Consider the following 19,585-nt stretch of genomic DNA (forward strand, 5'->3'; position numbering starts at 1 on the left):
GCGGATGGTGTTAAGCGGGAATTTAAACCTTATCGCCATCTACGTAAAGGGTTGTTATTGATAGCGGCTCAATTTAAAATATTACACGACGTAGTGCATCACCTTGAGGGTTAAATGGCAACATGGGCTCTTCAAATATCAAAATGGCATAAATCGACTTTATTCTTACGAGTACATACAATTTAAATAATAAAAAAAACAGCTGTTCACAGTTTCAAGACCGTTTAATTACATTTAGTTAAAACAAACGACAACAATACAATGCCAATCACAGGCGCCACAAAGAGCAACAACATTATTTGTGCACATTTTGGAAAAATCATTTTGAAAAAAATAAAACAATCTACGTACATTTAAATCGAAGCAATATCAGACATTATTTTAAAACCTCAAATTATCAATTAAACTATATTAATATTCATGACACAGCATGTTTGAATTGCCGTACATTTAATTTAATACAATCCTCTCTAATAAGCTTAATCAACTCTCTTTGGCTTTCAATTAAAACTATTCGAAAATCTTTACATTTCACAAACACATGCAAAAACTTATACAATTCAAATTACAAATTTTAAAACTTCTGTTTCACAATATAGAAATGGCCATGTGACTTCAACGGATTGCATGATTTTTAAATAGAATAAAAAATAATATTAATGAGCATTAAAATAAGATATTTACATAAATAAACATGCAAAAATAACTGCATTCCTTCATTTTATTGCTTATTTAAAACTCATGCCTTCCATTTGGTCAAATGGCCTGAAGATTCTAGGAAGAGGTGATTTAAAAAAAACCTAATTTAATCTATTGCATCACGTTTTGCTAAGGTGTCTTATATTGTTTTGAAAGCATCAATTCCAAACGATACCTTTTAAAAAACGCAAACCATGAAAACATTGTGATGGGGTGTTCAAAAATGTTGCATTGTTTTCAAGTCTTGATAAAAAAAAAATACTTAAACTAAAAAAATATCACTTTCTAAAAAACGTGGACGATTTCCAAATAAAATTTTAAAAATATCTTTTATTTGAAGCTTTGTATAAAAGATCGCTTGCAATAATCACGTTAAATTGGTGATTCCTTGTTTCCGCAAAGATAAATCAAAAATTTCTGCACTAAAATTAAGTTACGATGATCTCAAAATCGGAAATTCTTTCTTCTGGTCAGGTCACTTTGAAAATTCCTCTCTTCGAGTTAGGTTAAGTTGAAAATTCCTCTCTTCAATTCAGGTTAAATTAAAAATTCCTTTCTTCAAGTTAGGTTAAGTTGAAAATTCCTCTCTTCAATTCAGGTTAAATTAAAAATTTCTCTCTTCGTGTTAGGTTAAGTTGAAAATTTCTCTCTTTGAGTTAGGTTAAGTTGAAAATTCCTCTCTTCAACCGAGGTGATAGTGAAAATCTCTCTCTCCAAGTTAAGTTAAGTTGAAAATTCCTTTATCCAATGAGCGTAAGTCGAATGAATATTCCCTTTTCAAAAGCTTCCAATGGTGTTTGTGTTTGTTTGCGCCGGTCTGCTGAGTGTTGGATTGTCTGTTAGTTTCTAGAGAATGCGTCTCCGCTGGTTCTCCAGCATCTGCTTGAGGCTGAAGGTGGACAGGGCCAGGCCAGTGAAGGCGAGGAAGGCGGCTGACCTGAACACAACCCTGTCTGGTGACGGGTGCTGAAACAACAAAACACATTCTCGTTACTTGATATATTCAACAAAATAAAGCAAGTAGTGATGAGATAAGACAATTGTCGGCTTCTGTATCGGCAAATCTGGAAAACATTTTAAAGAGGTCTATGTCCAAAGCTGGACACCAGAAGGCTCACCAACAAAAAGAGAGTTGTGGCGGCGAGATGCGATCTCATCTGTGTAGGTCGAAGATAGCAAAACCTAACCTAATCTAGTGTACACATAACTTTTTGTCTGCGCACAGTGAATGTAAGCAAATAGCAAGTATCGTCCTGCCGCTGAGAGCTTGAGTGTTACCTCTCTTTAAGTTTTTTTACACTTTATAATATACTAGCTGACGTGCACATTAAGAAATTCTCTAAATGAAAGTGCAAATACTATCGAAATTCGTGGAATAGTTTAGAAGAACTAAGCGCACAAACAGACAGACGCAGATTGCGACTTTGTTTTATACTATTTAGAAATTTATAACCGATCACGTTTCATAATGTAATATAACACGCACCCGACCTAATAGTAAACCTAGAATAGCAATGAAGCACGACGACGCTCTCTCTACCGACCTTGCCTTCACACATACATGCATAAATATACTACAATAAGATTAATAAATAAGTATTCTTTCTTCATATGAAGCGGTTACTTTGTGATGTGACATTATAATAAGCCTCTAAGTTATCCATTAGGTTGGATAACTTAAGAGGCGCTAGAGTTAAGGAAAGCCAAAAACGTCAATAGCAAAGTCATCAACAACCAAATAAACCTAAATAAAAGCCCTATACTCAGATTGTTCCCTATTGACAAAGAGCACTCGCCTCTCAATCTCCCACCTATCCCTACCTCTTCCACTGTAACTCAGACTGTCCACTTACCGTGATATCAACACATGTTAATTTATATTTTAGATGTTTAGTATTATACCGCCCTGATGAAGCTACGGTTGTAGCGAAACCCGGTCGGCATTAAGTATTTACCTATAAGTGATCTTTACAAAGTTATTGTTTAATTATTAAAAAAGTATTTTTAATTTGGCTTCCTTAACATTTAAAGGGAGTCCATTGAACATTTTGAAACCTTAATAATAAATATTGTTTTGTGTTGCAGATAAATTAGTCTTAGGAAGCATAAAATCGTTGCTGCTTCTCGTAGGATAGCCATGGACTGTACTATTAATACTAACACTTTTTAACACATAGTACTTTGATATGGAATTTTGCGACGCGCTTTTTCACAGATAAAATAAACATATTTGCAAGTGACGAAACAACGAGTTAGATTAATACTAAAAAATTGTATGCTAGGAGCATTTTTAACCGTGCAAGTGCGGTGAACTGCTAGGAAATCCACGGTGGATGTCTTGGCACGTCAAGGGTTAATACGTACAAGTGGCTTGGCAAGAAATATGATGATGTTTGTGATGTTTCACAAAAACGGCGCTCTGTATAAATGATACAAATACTATTTTCATAAAAATATCCTAAATTTCACAATCTAGATTAGATTTTTAGAAGCGAAGTTAGCAAGTCCACAATGGAGTGCTTGTACCTACCCTGATGTATGGAAGTGAGGCATGGAACTGGCAGAGAAAGGATGAAAGTAGACTACATGCTGTTTAAATGAGATCCCTGAGGCGCATGTGTGGTAAAACCATGTATGATCGTGTGAGAAATGTGGAGATCCGCAAATAGTGTAAGGCTGATGTAGGCGTGGTGAGTAAGATTAAGAAATGGACGATTAGATGGTTTGGGCATGTAGAGCGAATGAGCGAAGAAAGGAGTGTAAGGAGGATATATGATGCAAATGCGAATGGTAGCAGAAGTCGGGGACGCCCGAGGAAGACATGGCACGATCAAGTGAATCAGATACTCGAGTCGGGCAATGTCAAGAGTCAGAATAATAGAAGAGTATTCTATACGATGTATGAATGTGAATAAGGCAAGAAATGTGTGCCAAGACTGAATTGTCTGGCGGTCCATCCTCTCTGCCTACCTCAGCGGGAAACGACGTGATGTTAGTTAGTTAGATTATATTCGACATGACTTATCATAGCGGAATCTCAAAACTTGGCAGACTTGTTATCTAAAATTGAAAAAATGAAGTACACACTGACTTGGCAGAACTTTCGATTAATTTACGCATTTGAAAATAAATATTTTCACTAACTGTTATTGGCTGAACAACACTCAGCATTCCACTTTGACCTCCACCACACGAAGAAGAAAACTAGCTTTATTGTATATCAACATTTTAGATGAATAAATTTATAACCAATCTATCGAGGTCTAATATTATTCCGGTTATCTATGTGCAAATCAATTAAATTTTTATAGCGCAATTTAGTGTCTATTTCACCAAAATATTATATATTTTAATAGCTAAATCATTGCATAACCTTGTGAAATAGGGAAAATCTATGTCCGAAATCTGTAATTTTCAATAATATAATTATGACGTACGTAACCCAATACTAATACAATACATCGCACATCAATAAAAAATCGACATAAATATATCCGTTAACTTCGTTCAGACAGTCCACGCAATGCACAACAACATTCCCAACCACAAAGGGCAAAATAAAGAGTATGAAATTATTTTATTTTTATTTTACGACAGTTCTTATATATTAAAAAACAACTCGTAATAAACGTTTTTTAAAACATAAAAAAAGGTTTTTTTGGTTTGACTGGGGATTGAACCTTCCTACCAAGGAACTGGAGTCGACAACTCTACCTACCGAGCCAAATCCCGATTGGATAAGATCGACATTAATTGCGTTTGCTGTGATGTCATCGAATTTCAGAGAAATTCGTATACATCCGCGCGTGTGTGTGCGTGATTGCCACCAAAAAAGCTGATAGAATGCACTGTCATCGACAACGAGTCTATCTGCCGAGTTTCAGCTCGACCGGATATCAGAAAGTGGGTTAATTTACAATTCCGAGGTATGTATCCATTCATTCACGAAAACAATAAAATAAATAAAAAATAAAATAAATAAATCTATTAGAAATTTTATTCAGCCTTTTGTCATGAGCTGTGCTAGAACATCTGTTCTGCTGTGTGGTATCTTGAACAAATCGTGGCGACGACTACGGCGAAAGTTTTTAGGCCCGTATAAGCCATATAGAATTCCAAGAGGAGTGTACTATCAATGGAGTTATAATGTTATGTGACTAGAATAATTAATTTGGACATTTCTATTAGTGCTAATTGTTTATTTAAGCATTAAAATGAATCATCAACATAAAAAAGTCTTTTTTTCAACTTTGAGGATTTAAAAAAAAAAATCACAATTTGCGCCACAATACGAAGTATGTCAAAAAAATACAAATAAATAGTAGTATATCTGTGTGTAAGGATAGAATGGCCAACCTTGTGATTCCAGAGATAGCCTCATTTTTAATGTCAGTCCCATACATTTTTTTCTTTAAAAAATGATAACTCCTTCATTTGTACACGCAATTGCTTCATACGAAATTTTATAGCATAATAATGATCAGCAGAATCCATTTCTAGCCAAAAAAAATACCCTTGAAAATTCAAGTCTCTATGTCTATGAAAGGCGATTTTCAGCCCACTGTGCGTCGCACGCTTCTTGAAGTCAAGACGAAGACATTCAAAAACAAGAATTCGGATGTCATGAACTTGAAGTATCTATTTTAGAGACAAAGAGTGTCGAAAGATAAACCGTGAATAAAATATTTTTTGAGCCGTTTTCGAAATGGCTAAACATTTGCAAAACTTGGCTAAGAATAAGCAGCAATAAACAAAATTTCAAATGATGAGTTTGAAAACGTCTCCGGCGCCATGTTGCATTAAGGTCGTCTAAATCCGTACAGTAAACAAGGAACTCGTCTCGAGCAGATGAGTGGACTGTCCAATGTAATGCTGCGTACAGACACAAGAAAAGAAGCGCGAGCCGAGTCACAAATTACGGGAAAGGTACGAAGCAATCGCAAACGGCGCGAAACGCCGCTACAACAGTTTTTCACGCAAGTAAAGCATTTTTCCGTGGAACCCCGCCAAGGTCAGATCTACGGAGACGCATTGTTTCTGATCCAGAAACCTGCTCGTGTCACTCAACCTACAAAGCAAACATCTGTTTACGTATGCTTCCCTAAAACTTGCGAATGGTGAGCTCTGGTGCAATGAAATTTGTGAAGATTTATAGGCTCAAAAAACCATTTTCAGTTTGCGTTGACAATTGCATCATTAGCTACGGACGGAGCTTTGAAAGAGACCATATTATTGTGCTATATTTAACAAATAAATAAGAAATGTGTGTGAAGAAAAACTCGGGCGAAGTCGGGGTATTAACGTACCCTAGTAAATTACATCACGTTTCCGCATTATACATTGTACAATGCGACTAGAACTTATTGAAATATTTTTCAAAATTCCCGGTTTTCCACAAAGCCCTTTTCATTGGGTATTTTTACCTAATTTTTAAAATATTAACATTCTGACATGCTGGCTTTTGTGTGATCACAAAACAATCATATAATATCAGGAGCAAGTGGGACTATAGCATCCCCAAATCAGGGTATTTTGAATGGCCGAATTGAGAAGGAGAAGTAGATGAGAGTAATGTATTGAGAGAACACGGAGAAAAATGAGTATTGCTAATTTATTAAGAATCTCTTCAAATTACTTGTAATCCGGTTTAAAACGGGATTGCAGACTGTTTTACAAGTAGGGTTTTACAATAATCGGTAACCGTGTAAATTGACCTATTGTTAAAAATCGTGGAGCATTTACGCGGCGGCGCGCGGCCGCCGGTCACCCTCGACTCGTTCGTTGAGTTCGGAAGGTTTCGGGCGACATCGACAGTCGCCACACCCCCTTCCTACTTCCCGCACGGGAACAATATTTTTCACTGATATTGCAAGGGTAGACTCTATTTATATATAACTCAATATCCAGAACATATATTTGACCAAACAAATGGTTTACGAGTTTCCGTGTATACTCGTACTACAAGTAGTATGTACTTAACCTTGTTACAAGTTATAACATCTTTACTTAGGTTCGTGACAAGATTAAAACATAATATATTATTAAACTCGTAAACTTTTTAGAGGTCACCTGCGATAGGAAATCATTAATTCATACGTTCGTTGCACAGATAAATAGGTGCAAAACGGATACTTGCATTTTGTACAGAGAAGACCCTTTCAATTCAATGATCGCTAAATGACTACCGTGAAACTAAGAAGTCATATTAATATTTAACTGATTGTAATCGCACATTAAAAAAATAATGTTACATCATTACAGAAAATATGTTACAATTTACATAGTACTTAATCATTTCACTTAATGTTATAGGTAGGTACCTACCCTATTGCTTATCAGAATTCTTTACACAATCAGTTCCAATTTATAAAATCACACTCACATTCAAAGCAAATTTGAATTCATTGAATCAGATTTCACGCAGGACTAACGCATAGCACAGACAACCGAAATAAGTGCGTTTGATTAAATTATGTTTTAGATAAAAATTATCAAATAATGTTTTGATAGGCTATTTTGTAAGACTGATTATTGTAAGACCAGTAGCAATGAAGTTGTCCTAAAAAATTCCGACAGAAAAGCAGCGAAAATTTTCACGATTTCAGAGCTTATTTTGCTTCTAATGTGTTAAATCCTGTTAAAAAGGTGACAACATTTTCCATTAAACTTTAGTACTTTCATAATGTATCGGAACACGTGTTCACGCAGCTGCGCTTATCCTGTTATTATATAAAGACTTAATGCGAAAATATTTGTGTTTTTATCAACGTATTCCACCGTCGCCAAAACACAACTTTTCTTTACTCTTTATAAATATAATATGCATGCAGCGGCGTAGCTACCTAGGGGCTACGCGGGGCAGTGCCCCGGGGCCCTTAAGCTCAGGGGGCCCTCGAATCCTTACCAGAAATCTCGATCGAACTGAACTTTTGGAATTTTCAAAATAAATATGACAGGTTGCAACTTGCAACCCCACTTTAATCATGACAACTCAGTTGAGAGAAATTCAAAAGTTATGCATAGGGAATTCCCCTAAATTCAGGAAAAAGCATCAAACGTTGATCAATCCGACTAGATACTAGATGGTCCAGTAGCATCCAGTAGGGTCAATACGATATCTGCTATAAAACTTCGTTATTTTGATATTATCAAAGCATTATCAGAAGTAGTTCTAAAGAGTCCTAATAAAGATGAGCGTAGTGAAGCAGAGAGTATTAAAACAAAAATGCTAAATTTCGAGTTCATCTTGCTTTGCGAATGTACAGTGTATTGAACGACATCAATTATGCATCCAAAACTTTACGAAATGCGAGATCAATTTGGGCGAGGCGAGTAAAGTAGCAAGTAAAGTGAGCAGAGACCAAAGCAAAGTTGCAAATTTATAGAAATGATTTCGAATTATTCAAGCGCAAAGCCAGTGAAACTGCAAGAAAATATGGTATTGATACCCATTTTCAAGAAAAAAGGCAACGAAAAGTTAAAAAAACATTTTGATGAATTAGCTGCTGATCACCGATTTCCAAACCGAGAAAAAATATTTAAAATTGAGATTTTCAATAATGTACTAGACACAGTAATATCTCAATTAGATACACGTTTTATTGGTATGAGTGCAGTCTGTCATATATTCGATTTTCTAACACCAACATTTTTATTACATGTTGATGAAGCAACTTTATTACAAAAGTGTGACGAATTCATATTCAGATATAATAGGCCCTAGTTTTTCAATTCAATTTATTAATATTTACCATCAAGTTTTACCTCAACTAACTCAAGCATGGACTGTTCACAAATTATGTAAGGAAATAATGAGCAAATATGGAGTGCTAGAATGCGACCTAACGGAAGTATTTACAGCAATGTTATTATTCTTTACAATTCCTGTCACTTCTGCAGCAGCTGAAAGGTCATTTAGCAAATTAAAAATAATAAAAAATTATTTAAGAAATAAGATGGGCCAAACTCGACTCCGACATTTATACAAATAATAGCAATTGAAAACAAAACCGCACCAAGCCTGGATTTAAACGAAGTCATTGATACTTTTGCGAAAACTAAAGCTACGAAAAAATTGTAAATATAATTGTTATTTAGTCAGTTGGTAGGCCCGACCTTTATATAATAAACCCTTGAATCTTTTCTATTTCGTTTTATTAGCCAAACCTACACCAAGTATTGATTGTAATTTATGTTGTTACTGTTTAATATTTTTATTACCTGCCCTGCAGTCTGCAGTGCACAAAAAAGAGCTTAAGTAGCTTAGCATTTTTAAAGTGTTTGTATATTTCATATTTTTATTTGATAAAACCTTATCAGTATCAGTTTACATAGCAGTGGGGCCCCATTTTTTAATTTGCCCCAGGGCCCTTGGTTACCTAGCTACGCCACTGTATGCATGTATAATATATATAACCTTTCTGAAAAATCTCTAAATGATAGTGAAAACCAAATCAAAATCCTTTCTGTAGTTTAGAAGAACTAAGCGTACAAACAGACAAACGCGGATAGCGACTTTATTTTATACTCTAATCTCTAAATAGAGATTAGAGATCTGTCAATTCACTCGTTCAAGACCTGCAGTCAGAATAGGAATATACAATAAAAATATATAAATTTGTTTTAGACCCCTTTCATTTTAATTACACTCTAAAAACTAAACTAACTTAAAAACTAACGAAACTAAACTTAATATTAAAAGATTTAATATTCTCCTGACGAAGGAAGGGTGCTTCCTAAACCGGTAGAGCAGGGGTGCTCAAACGGTCGATCGCGATCGACCGGTCGATCGCGAGTGCTTTTTGAGTCGATCTCGAAAAAAATCCCATTTTTCATGTCTTCTTTTTTACAATTTATTTGTAGCTTTTAGAATTCAAAATATCGCAATCGACTAACTGACGAACATATGTCATCGTGCTTGCGATTAGCACTCAGTAATTACGTACCATCGTATGAAAAGTATGCTGAGGACATGTAGACACGCAGTGCCACGCTTCAACATCCAAAGTCATTATTTAGTTAAGTTTAGAAACTAGAACTCGTTTGTTTTTTTTAAGGACCAATAAACTTGCAATTTTGAATAAATATCAGTTTTTTCATTGACTTTTTAGTGCAGACCTCCACTACCTTGACTAAAGACATGCATATTGCGAACTAATTTCTGTCGTTCCTCAAAATTCTATGTGGATTCGTGGCCATGCAATTATGCAACGACCCTATATATATACACTTATACCTGCGCCACGATACACCCTACCTACATAGACGACAATCCTGCATCACACATACTTGCAGCCTTTCAGAGTCGATCGATATGAATCTAATAATATTGAGGTAGATCGCCAGCAGTTCAAGTTTGAGCACCCCTGCGGTAGAGTGTAATTAAAATTAAAGTGGTCTGAAACAAATTAATATATTTTTATTGTAAATTATAACGAGCCACAAAGTAAATGCTTATTACTTATTACAAATATAGAATAGGAATAATTTGAGATTTTCAATAAATTAGCAATATTTAATATCACTACGTTTTGTCTGCTACTGGAAACAGATTTACTACTTTATATTTAACTAGCTTACGTGTACCCGGCGTTACTCGACTTTCTCTACTTTCTATAATTATAATATGCATGTCTTATATATATAAACCTTCCGGAACAAATTCTCTAGATGATAGTGAAAACCATATCAAAATCCGTTACGTAGTTTAGAAGAACAAAGCGCGCAAACATACAGAAGCAAATAGTGACTTTATTTTGTACTATTTAGTGATCTTCAAGTATTTTTGATTCTCTTCAACTTTCTTCTCCTAATCTGGTTTTCACTATCGAAAACATTATTATTATCACTCCGTGGGAACTTGCGCCAGGTAAACAATTTTTTTTTTTATAAGTTAACAGTTTGTTATAATAATATGGATGTCAAATGGCGGGCGTCACCGACACCTTGCTGCACACCGCCTCCACGTGACTACCGTATTACGGCTTCACGCGACATCACGTGAGGAGAGGGACATAGAGGCGCCTGGCCTTTTTCCAAAACCACGACGCAAAGAATGTCCTAAAAGAGACCACCAACACTGGGCTGAATCATCAGCTATCGAAGTCTAATTGCAGAAACAAAAAAACTCTCGAACGGTGAACTCTAGCGACATCGAATTCGCACATATTTTTCTATCTAGAATTTCTAGGTCAATCAATGCTGCTTCGCTACAGTGTTTCAGTTTGCACTGAAAAATTTGTCTAGATACCGAAAAATGGTATGATAAATTTTCAACTTTGAAACTAAATAACTATTTTATAACGGAAAATGTTGTCATATTATTTATTCCACACGTTTAAACTATCGAAATTATGTAAAATAAAGGTATCGGGGTAAGACAGGACAATGATAATTAAACACACTCTAAAAAGTGATATAAAGTCGAGAAAAGTTATTAAAAAAATAGGTTACGTTAGGTTATGTTTACAGGCCATATTTCACAACTTTTAAATGACCTGTAGTGTGCTGTATTGTCTCTGCCGTGAGTTGCCATGGAAAAAAATATTTATTTTTATATTATCCATACTACTAAATTTTAATCATATGTAAATGAAATCTTCAGCACGGGAGATCTCAGTGAGGATATCATTCTATCAATTTGTTAAAAAAAGAGATAATAAAACACTTTTTAAATTTTTTTTCGACTTTATGTCCGGGTTAAATCTTCCACACACTTTTCCACAAATGATCATCTAGTCAATCCACATTATGCAAGTGCATTATATAAGCATAATAAATAAAAAACAATACAAGAACAACACGTCAACTCACCAGAGATCAAATGGGAAAATAATTAACCGATTCCAGATATTTTCATATCAGAGGGTTCGGCTCGGTAGAACTCCTAACTGGAACTATAAATCCTACTGATCCCTCAATATAAATATTTAAAAAATCTTTCGTAATCCTACATGTATTTAAAATGATTGATTTTTTTCATTTTTGACAGATCTAATACGCCTAAATTTTGAATGAGAGAGCTAGGTATAATGCCAGTAGCCGAAACAACAAATGGTAAAATTTTTATAGTCTGAGAATTATTATTATTATTGAGGGAGTAAAACATAGATATTAAAAAAAACGGTCGAGGTCAATTCCTAAATGTGACCGAATCTAATAACATCTGCATTGATGTAATTCATAGCAAGCAAGAACGTCTCCAAACTAGTTCCGACTTCAGAGCAAGTTGCTTTTACTACTGTGTATTATTATTATTTGGATAATGGAATGTCATAATTTTGGCTAAGTGCCAAAATCCGAAGAAAAGTATTTTCGCAGATAAATATGTTTTTCACGCACTGAACACGTGAAATTGTAAAAAATGTGTTTTTCAAGAAATACAAATAACATCGTCAAAAACGTGTAGTTTCTTTGCTAATTTTACGCGTAATTTGCGGGAAAAAAATAGTATTGCTAATAATATATTAAGAATATTGGCAATCCGGCTAAAACGGAACTTCAGGCCTTAACGATTGAATTAATTCGTGTTCCGACATCGTGAAAATGCATTTGTAATTTACTAAAAGTTTATCAGGAAGTCTTTTAATTCTGTCAATCTGCAATCCCGTTTCTAATCGGACTAGCAATAACTTGAAGAGGTTCTTAATAAAATAGCAATACTCATTTTTCTCCTTGTTACTGCGTACACCATAAACAAAAGAAATATCTAATCAATCGACTTGTATATTTATCTATCTAACTAAAAATGCAAATGTTCGTTTGTTCAAAATCTTAAATCTCCGAAAGTTCTTCGCGGATTGCTTTGAAATTTTGACACAACTTTGCATTCGAATACACTTGTCTTTTTATATACCTATATTATATAGATTTCACCTGTGACGGGTAAAATCATGTTAAAAACAGCGCCATCTGTTGGACGTAAAAGCAACACGCGCTTTTATTGTTTCTCTATCTGCACAGACAGACTGAGCCATAGCAACGCGTGGCGGGGTACAGCTAGTATGTAATAAAAAAAATCGGTTTTGGCTCTGTTTATAACTTCGGTTCAATCAACTCTAAAACTTGGATTTGCTTTGGATTTAAGTGTCATTATCAAAATTGGAACTGATTGTGGAACAATTCAGAGAACGAAAAATTTTTATCTAAGTACCAAAATTAATTTATCTTAATCAATTAATAATTTAATATAATTTTTCAGGTTAATTAACAGTGCTCATTCGAAATGTAAATTTCCGATCGTCTCTAAAATTGACCATGTTTATTTCTGAAAGGGCAATAATATATTTTTAAATACTTTCAGCTTCACAAATCCTACAATTACAATATCCCGTGATTTTTCACGGGTCCGTTCTAGCATATTGTAAAGAAGAGTGCCTGTGGCCATTTTTAAATACAAATCTAGTTTTATTCCAAGATTGATGAAATCATTCAATCTTGATCTTCAAAACAAGACGAAGTTAACTAAGGTAAATAGGTTACATAATTTAATTATTTAACCTTTGTTTCATCACTTTTCATAACTTGAAATTAACTTGTTGAATTGTCATTTTGAGGAGTTATCATGGATCCCGCAGTCCCACCTGTTCCTACATAATTATACCTGAAGAACTCGTATTTTTCTGCCACAATTTTCCAGGACAAACGCATAATAATTGTCACACACAACTTTCTTCCAACAGGTTTTCTATAAATGAAAATGCTTAGAGACTTAAATTAGCTTGAGCTAAAATGGCTGACACACACACACATACAATATAATCCCACGTCGAAATACACAACACTATGACCTATGATATAAGAGCCAGACTGTACATTGTCAAGGTCCGAGTTACGTAAAACTGACGGAAATAAATACACGTATCTTATCTGCAAATTAAATATAAGGACGATGTTTATTTTAAATATTTACATTCTATGTACACTATTATTTTATTTAGTTACTGTACCACCATTTTGTTTGAAATGGCTTTAGCCGTATTGGAGACTATATCTGAATAGCCAGAGGTACTCCCCATCCTATTTTACTTCCCAATACCTTCAGCATCACAACATACCCCAGTTAAGGCTGACATAGTCTCACTGGCTCCAAACGGTTGAGAGCAGTTGGGACTCTTGTGCGATATAAAAACAACGACATGTACCCGGCGTCGCTGTGGGTTATCCTTAAGAGATAGACATATATCGTCACGTACTTTTCTGTATTCCTTTTTAAGATATATAATTCCGTAGTACATTATTTTGATATATCTCATGTGGTTTAGCCAACATTAGTAATGTAGTGCCCGAAAATATATTTTTACGACATGATTATAAAACATCGATTTTTCTCTACTTTCTATAAATATAATATGCATGTATTATATGTGTAAACCTTCTGGAAGAAATTCTCTAAATGATAGTCAAAACCCTATCAAAATCCGTTTCTTAGTTTAGAAGAACTAAGCGCACAAACAGACAGACGCGGATAGCGTCTTCATTTTATACTATTTAGAGATATTTTACCTACACGTGCCATACAAATGCATGATTCATCTTAGATAATAATATAAACACGTTTTTTCCAGTACTTTGATATTGATTACGTATTGCATTGTCTCGAAGTTCATTTATCACAAAAACTCGCAAAAAAAATCGAACAAAATACGTATAGATATTTCGCCAGCTGTCAAAACTACGATGACATTATTTTGCACTAATCAGGTGATAATGAATAATGACAATGACGATCATTTGAGTGTCGATTAGTTTAATCGTATTTGATGATCATTAACGTGTCAAATAGCGATATTAAAAGGTCAATATACGCTGTATAAATTGAGTGGCTTTATAACAAGATAAAACTGAGTGAAATACGATATATGCATATATTTTATTTATAAATAGAAGACAAAACTCAGTGAAATACGAAATATGTATATGCATATATTTATAAATAGGGTCATTTATTTGAATTTCACTTAGAATTCTTTTTCAGAGCCAGTCCCTGGGAGAAAGAAAACAACAACAAAAAAACTTTGTTTTCTAAGGGTTGATATTTTTCATCACAAAACCATGTGAAAAAATGACTCGTATGGAAAATGGACGAAAAAATCATCGTGTGGAACAAATTATTATAAGCAACAATTAGTCGCCTGAAATATCTATACAAATTGAAAATATCTCCAGAGTAAACATAAATGCCGCCGACGGGAATTGAACCCGCACTTTCTGATGTCCGGTCAGGTGCTGTGGACCAATGAGATACGTCGGCTTATTTCCAACACGCCAAATAATTCAATATATACTAGTACTTCAATCAACAATTACTGCTTATTATATTTTTTCACCTGTAAACAAACACCTTTATTTAAAAAAATCGTGTGGAACGCCCATAAATCATTAATTTCTATTCTTACATGACATTGACATACGCAGTAGGAAGGTTTTTATACATTTATAAGATTTCTTATTATGCATACAGTAACTGAACGCTCACGTGTGGGGACACTGTTTATAAATCCTTACAGCTCGTAACTCATTGATTAAAAATTAAAATACACCAAGAATGCAATAATAAATTTATCCAGAGTGCTCTCGGTATCATTATTCATAGAATGCATCGACAACGAGTCTATCTGTCGAGTTTCAGCTCGATCGGATGTCGGGAAGTGGGTTAATTTCCACTTCAAAGATTTGCATTAATACATTCACGAAAACAAACACAAACAGATGTATTTATATAAAAGGATGCGTTTTATTTTAGTATCGATTGCATAGACTAAATACATCAATGACCGATTGTCTTAAACTTGAAGATGGCACACATTATTTGACATTTATCGTCTGCCATTGTTTCACGTAACTATCTTATGTGGAAATGTTGCGTTTTTATTTCGTTATTGATAAAACAATGTGTTTATTGTGAACGTGTATTACTATTCGGTATTGTGAATTTTTCGTGTATTTTTAACGACTTGTTGACGACAACGGAAAATGACAAATTATGCTGTCAAGAGAACTATGGTTATGCTCAAGGTGTTGCCATTATTTGACAATTTAATACCGTCCATAATTATTATTTCTTCTCTAATGGCAACTATCTGTATGAAATCGTGAATATGAAAATAAAGGTTTTCCAATAAGAGGTATTATTTTGATATTTTTCCCGTAAAAGATCAATGGTTTCGTTGCTTGTGTGGAACGTAGCGCCGTCTTGTTGAAAGTAAACGTTGTCCAGATCAATACCATCCAATTTCGGCCAATCATCTCTCGATAGCGCAATCCATTCACCGTAACTGTTGCTCCAGCCTCATTTTCGAAAAAGTAGGGTCCAATGGCTCCGCCGGACCATAAACCGCACCAAACAGTCACACGTTGAGGATAGAGAGGCTTTTCAACAATAACTCTTGGGTTTTCCGAGCCCCAGATGCGACAATTTTGCTTGTTGACGAAGCCACCGAGTTGGAAATGGGCCTCATCACTCAAGTGAATTTTAATAATTTCAATGCGTTGTTGATGCGTGTATCGTTCCTTTTTTAATAATGGCGTAGTTTCTACTTGTCAAATGTCAAAAAATGACAGCTTCAAAAGTAACATCTACCGAAATAGCGGGCTATTCAAAATAACACCTCCTATTGGAAAACCCTGTAGTAATCGTGTAAAACAAAGATCCCTATATAGTTCCCATATGGGGATCGGTATGAAAAAAGGCATTGTATAATACGCCCTGATAGGTTGAAGTTCATTTACTTTTTTTTAGTTTATGTTTATGTAAACAAAAATTTGTTTAGTAATGTTGATACACTCCATTGGCTCGCATTATGTCAATACTCTGTTATCAACTCCTGACATTGGTAGCATACCTTTATAGCCTGGCAGCATATCAAATAATATCACTCTGAACCATTGATAATAGAAACAATGAAGATGGGCCATGAACCATTATTATTATTAGTATGAAAAATTAAGTCATGGTTCACCCTTACTACTGCAGATTGCATCTGTGCCAAGCGGTGCCTCGCCTTTGTTTCTACCTAAAAAATAAGCGATTAAATTGTATTGCGTAGCTGTTTTGAAACATGGCACGCTTCCATGCCATGTTTCCGCTGTATTTCCATTAGTATTATGCCCTGAACAGAATCCGAAAGTTCTACAAAAATCTACGTATACGTATAGATTCTATACTATGCACGTCTAAGAATCCGGAGACTGTGGGTTCTAATCCCGGTGCGCGCAAGAAAATATTATTTTATTAATTTGTGTTATTTCACAATTTATTTATTTGTTACATACTTTCAGTATCGCCGTGGTAAAATACCACCATTCAGAATTGAAACGTTATTTGAAATAGCTTTAGTCGTGTTTGATGCCAGATCTGAATAGCCAGGTACTTCCCCACCTTCCTCTTCCCCATCTCCATCACCCCTCATCACTACATTTAGCCTCAATATACCCCAATCGGGTGCCATAGTCTAACTGGCTACGAACGACGGTTGGGGGGGCAGTTGATTTTTGTCAATATCAATCACCGTCTAGCCAGAGTAGTCAATAAATATTTATGTTTCCGTATGTATGTGCATTAATCCGAAACATTCGCTTTTGAATTTTAAAGTGCTTTGTTCTCTCAAGATTTATTTCGAAATAATGTGACATTTTTGACCTTTGGAGAAGTGTTAAATTAACCTGACGGTACGTGGCCAACAAGGATATATTAATTATTATGCAGAATTACGTGGAAATCCTTGCCGAAATCAAAAAGGTTTTGTTAAAATATTATCTTCTTGAATTTATTACTTGTTTTATCCGGCTTTGCCCATGAAACTGTTTCTGGTGTATATTATTAATTTCATATTTTCCTTACGTACGGAATTTACGAAATACGTTTCAGTAACAAAAAATGAAAGTACCTTTTTTCTAAAGAATTGAAAAAATTAAACAATATTGTGCGAATTATTTATTTTTGGAAATTAACCCTTCAAACTTTTCAATATTTTTGCCCAGTTTGCAATATTTCCAGTGTTGAAATATATTTCTTATTTTTCAAGACAAAAACTATTTAAAAATATCTTATAGGTGTATGTATTTAAATAAACGTTGGTATTTATTAACTATCCCGCAGCCAAGTGGGGGAGTACGTAGTACCCAAAATTACTATCCTCCTTATAGCTTAAATACTTGACATATCATTTTAGTATTTTACGTATTCCTGCGCAAATACATAAGTAACCATTAATAATTGACCGAATAATTAGGATTTCTATGTTTAAAAGCTCATAGATATAAGACAGAAAAATGCATGGGGTCGTCGGAAGACTCACTTGGTTACAGACGTTTTGTTTGCCATCTTGGCCTGTCAAGAGTTGAAGATATAGACAACATCTACCTTAAAACACATCCCTTTTTTCTTTAGGGAATTCGCAAGAAATTGGTAACCTAATTTTTTTACTAGTTCATAAGATTGAAAAAAATCATTTTAAATCTTGACCGAATGTTATGTCAATGGTGCCAAGTGAAAATTTGTCGCATTTGATTTTTTTAGCATCCAGTGTATCTATCTGAGACAAATTGAGAAGCATTATAATTTCTCTTACTAACGCCGAAAAAATCATGTATTTCCAGCCAGATGAGCGCCCTTGAGGTGATTTTGCACAAAAACGGCGCTATATCTAAAGCTAAATCATCCAAATATTATTATTTTATGACACAAAAAAATATGAAAAATACTTTTATTGTGAATGGACGCCGGGTCATATTTGGCCTTAAGAGGCTGGAGGGGATAATAATAATAATAATTGGATGACTTGTATAGCGCCGTTTTTGTGCAAAATCACCTCAAGGGCGCTGTTCAAACTTATAATACATTTCTACACTACTATGTTATAACTTAACTATTTATGGAGAAAATATACAGTACAATACTTACCTCGTAGGTCACTTGAGATTACCACTTAATTAACATTATCTAATTGTTTTTTGGCGAAATTTAGATACAGGATTTAGGACGAAAAATTGAATATAACTGGACTTTCTCTTAGGAATGGTATATTTAATCTAAGGATACGACACGTTAAGTGGGTATGTTGGAATCTTATCAAAGATACCTATTTGCGTTAATCTAAAAAAAAAACTAACAGTATGCCAGAATTCACAATTCGAGAACGCTTGTTGTTTCAGACGAAGATATTTTCAACTTGATAACTATACATTCCAGACGTAAAAGGCTGCGTAAATTTCATGACGCCAAAGCCCGCCGTTCGATGGGTTTGTAATGCTTTGACTGAACTCGATACATCGAAGTTTGACTGCTTTATGTTAGAAAAGAAAATTTGGAATCTGATTGCGACCTACAATTTATAATTAAGCAGTTGTAACATTTTTGACTCTCTCGTAAAACAACGTATGTAACAGAAATAGACGTTTAAAAAGATACCCTGTGTTGTGATGAGATCATAAATAATGTCCCTCTAGACAACACAATAAGATTGATAACGTACTTGGCTTCATTACCACTGGGAAGTAAATAAGATTTGCAAAAAGTCGGTTTCATCCAGAAACGTTGTCTCGCACAGTACGAGTAAGTCCGGTCTGGTAAACAAATCAATTGATGCACACATTCTTGGGGGAGTCGCTACTACGGAATTACGTTCATTTAAAATGATAATAATATTACACGTTTCTTATCTACAGAACATTCTGACACGCTCTAATAGGTCGGTGGCCAGAACATCCTAAGAAATAATACATAAATTATAAAGATATAGAAATATGAATAATTTTGATCATCGGCTTCTAAAGAAAACGACTATGGTAGATAATATTGGTGTACAGAGAAAACGATTATGGTAGATAATATTGGTGTACAAAGAAAACGACTGTGGTAATTTTGGTGTCCAAAGAAAACGACTAT

At 34.4% G+C, this 19,585-nt stretch overlaps 1 protein-coding gene across 1 annotated transcript in view; it reads right to left on the bottom strand.

The window, feature by feature from the left end:
- Positions 1 to 205: 205 nt before the first annotated feature.
- Positions 206 to 19,585, bottom strand: part of LOC149410836 (uncharacterized) — a 30,827-nt gene continuing 11,447 nt past the window's right edge. Inside the window, exon 2 of the mRNA XM_089648442.1 lies at positions 206 to 1,665. Coding sequence (XP_089504568.1) covers positions 1,546 to 1,665 — 120 coding nt within the window. The 3' untranslated portion in view covers positions 206 to 1,545. The remainder of the gene's footprint in view (positions 1,666 to 19,585) is intronic.

The sequence above is a fragment of the Hesperophylax consimilis genome, chromosome 27 (genome assembly GCF_061612785.1).
Source record: "Hesperophylax consimilis isolate HC1 chromosome 27, BYU_Hcon_1.0, whole genome shotgun sequence".
Lineage (NCBI taxonomy): Eukaryota > Metazoa > Arthropoda > Insecta > Trichoptera > Limnephilidae > Hesperophylax > Hesperophylax consimilis.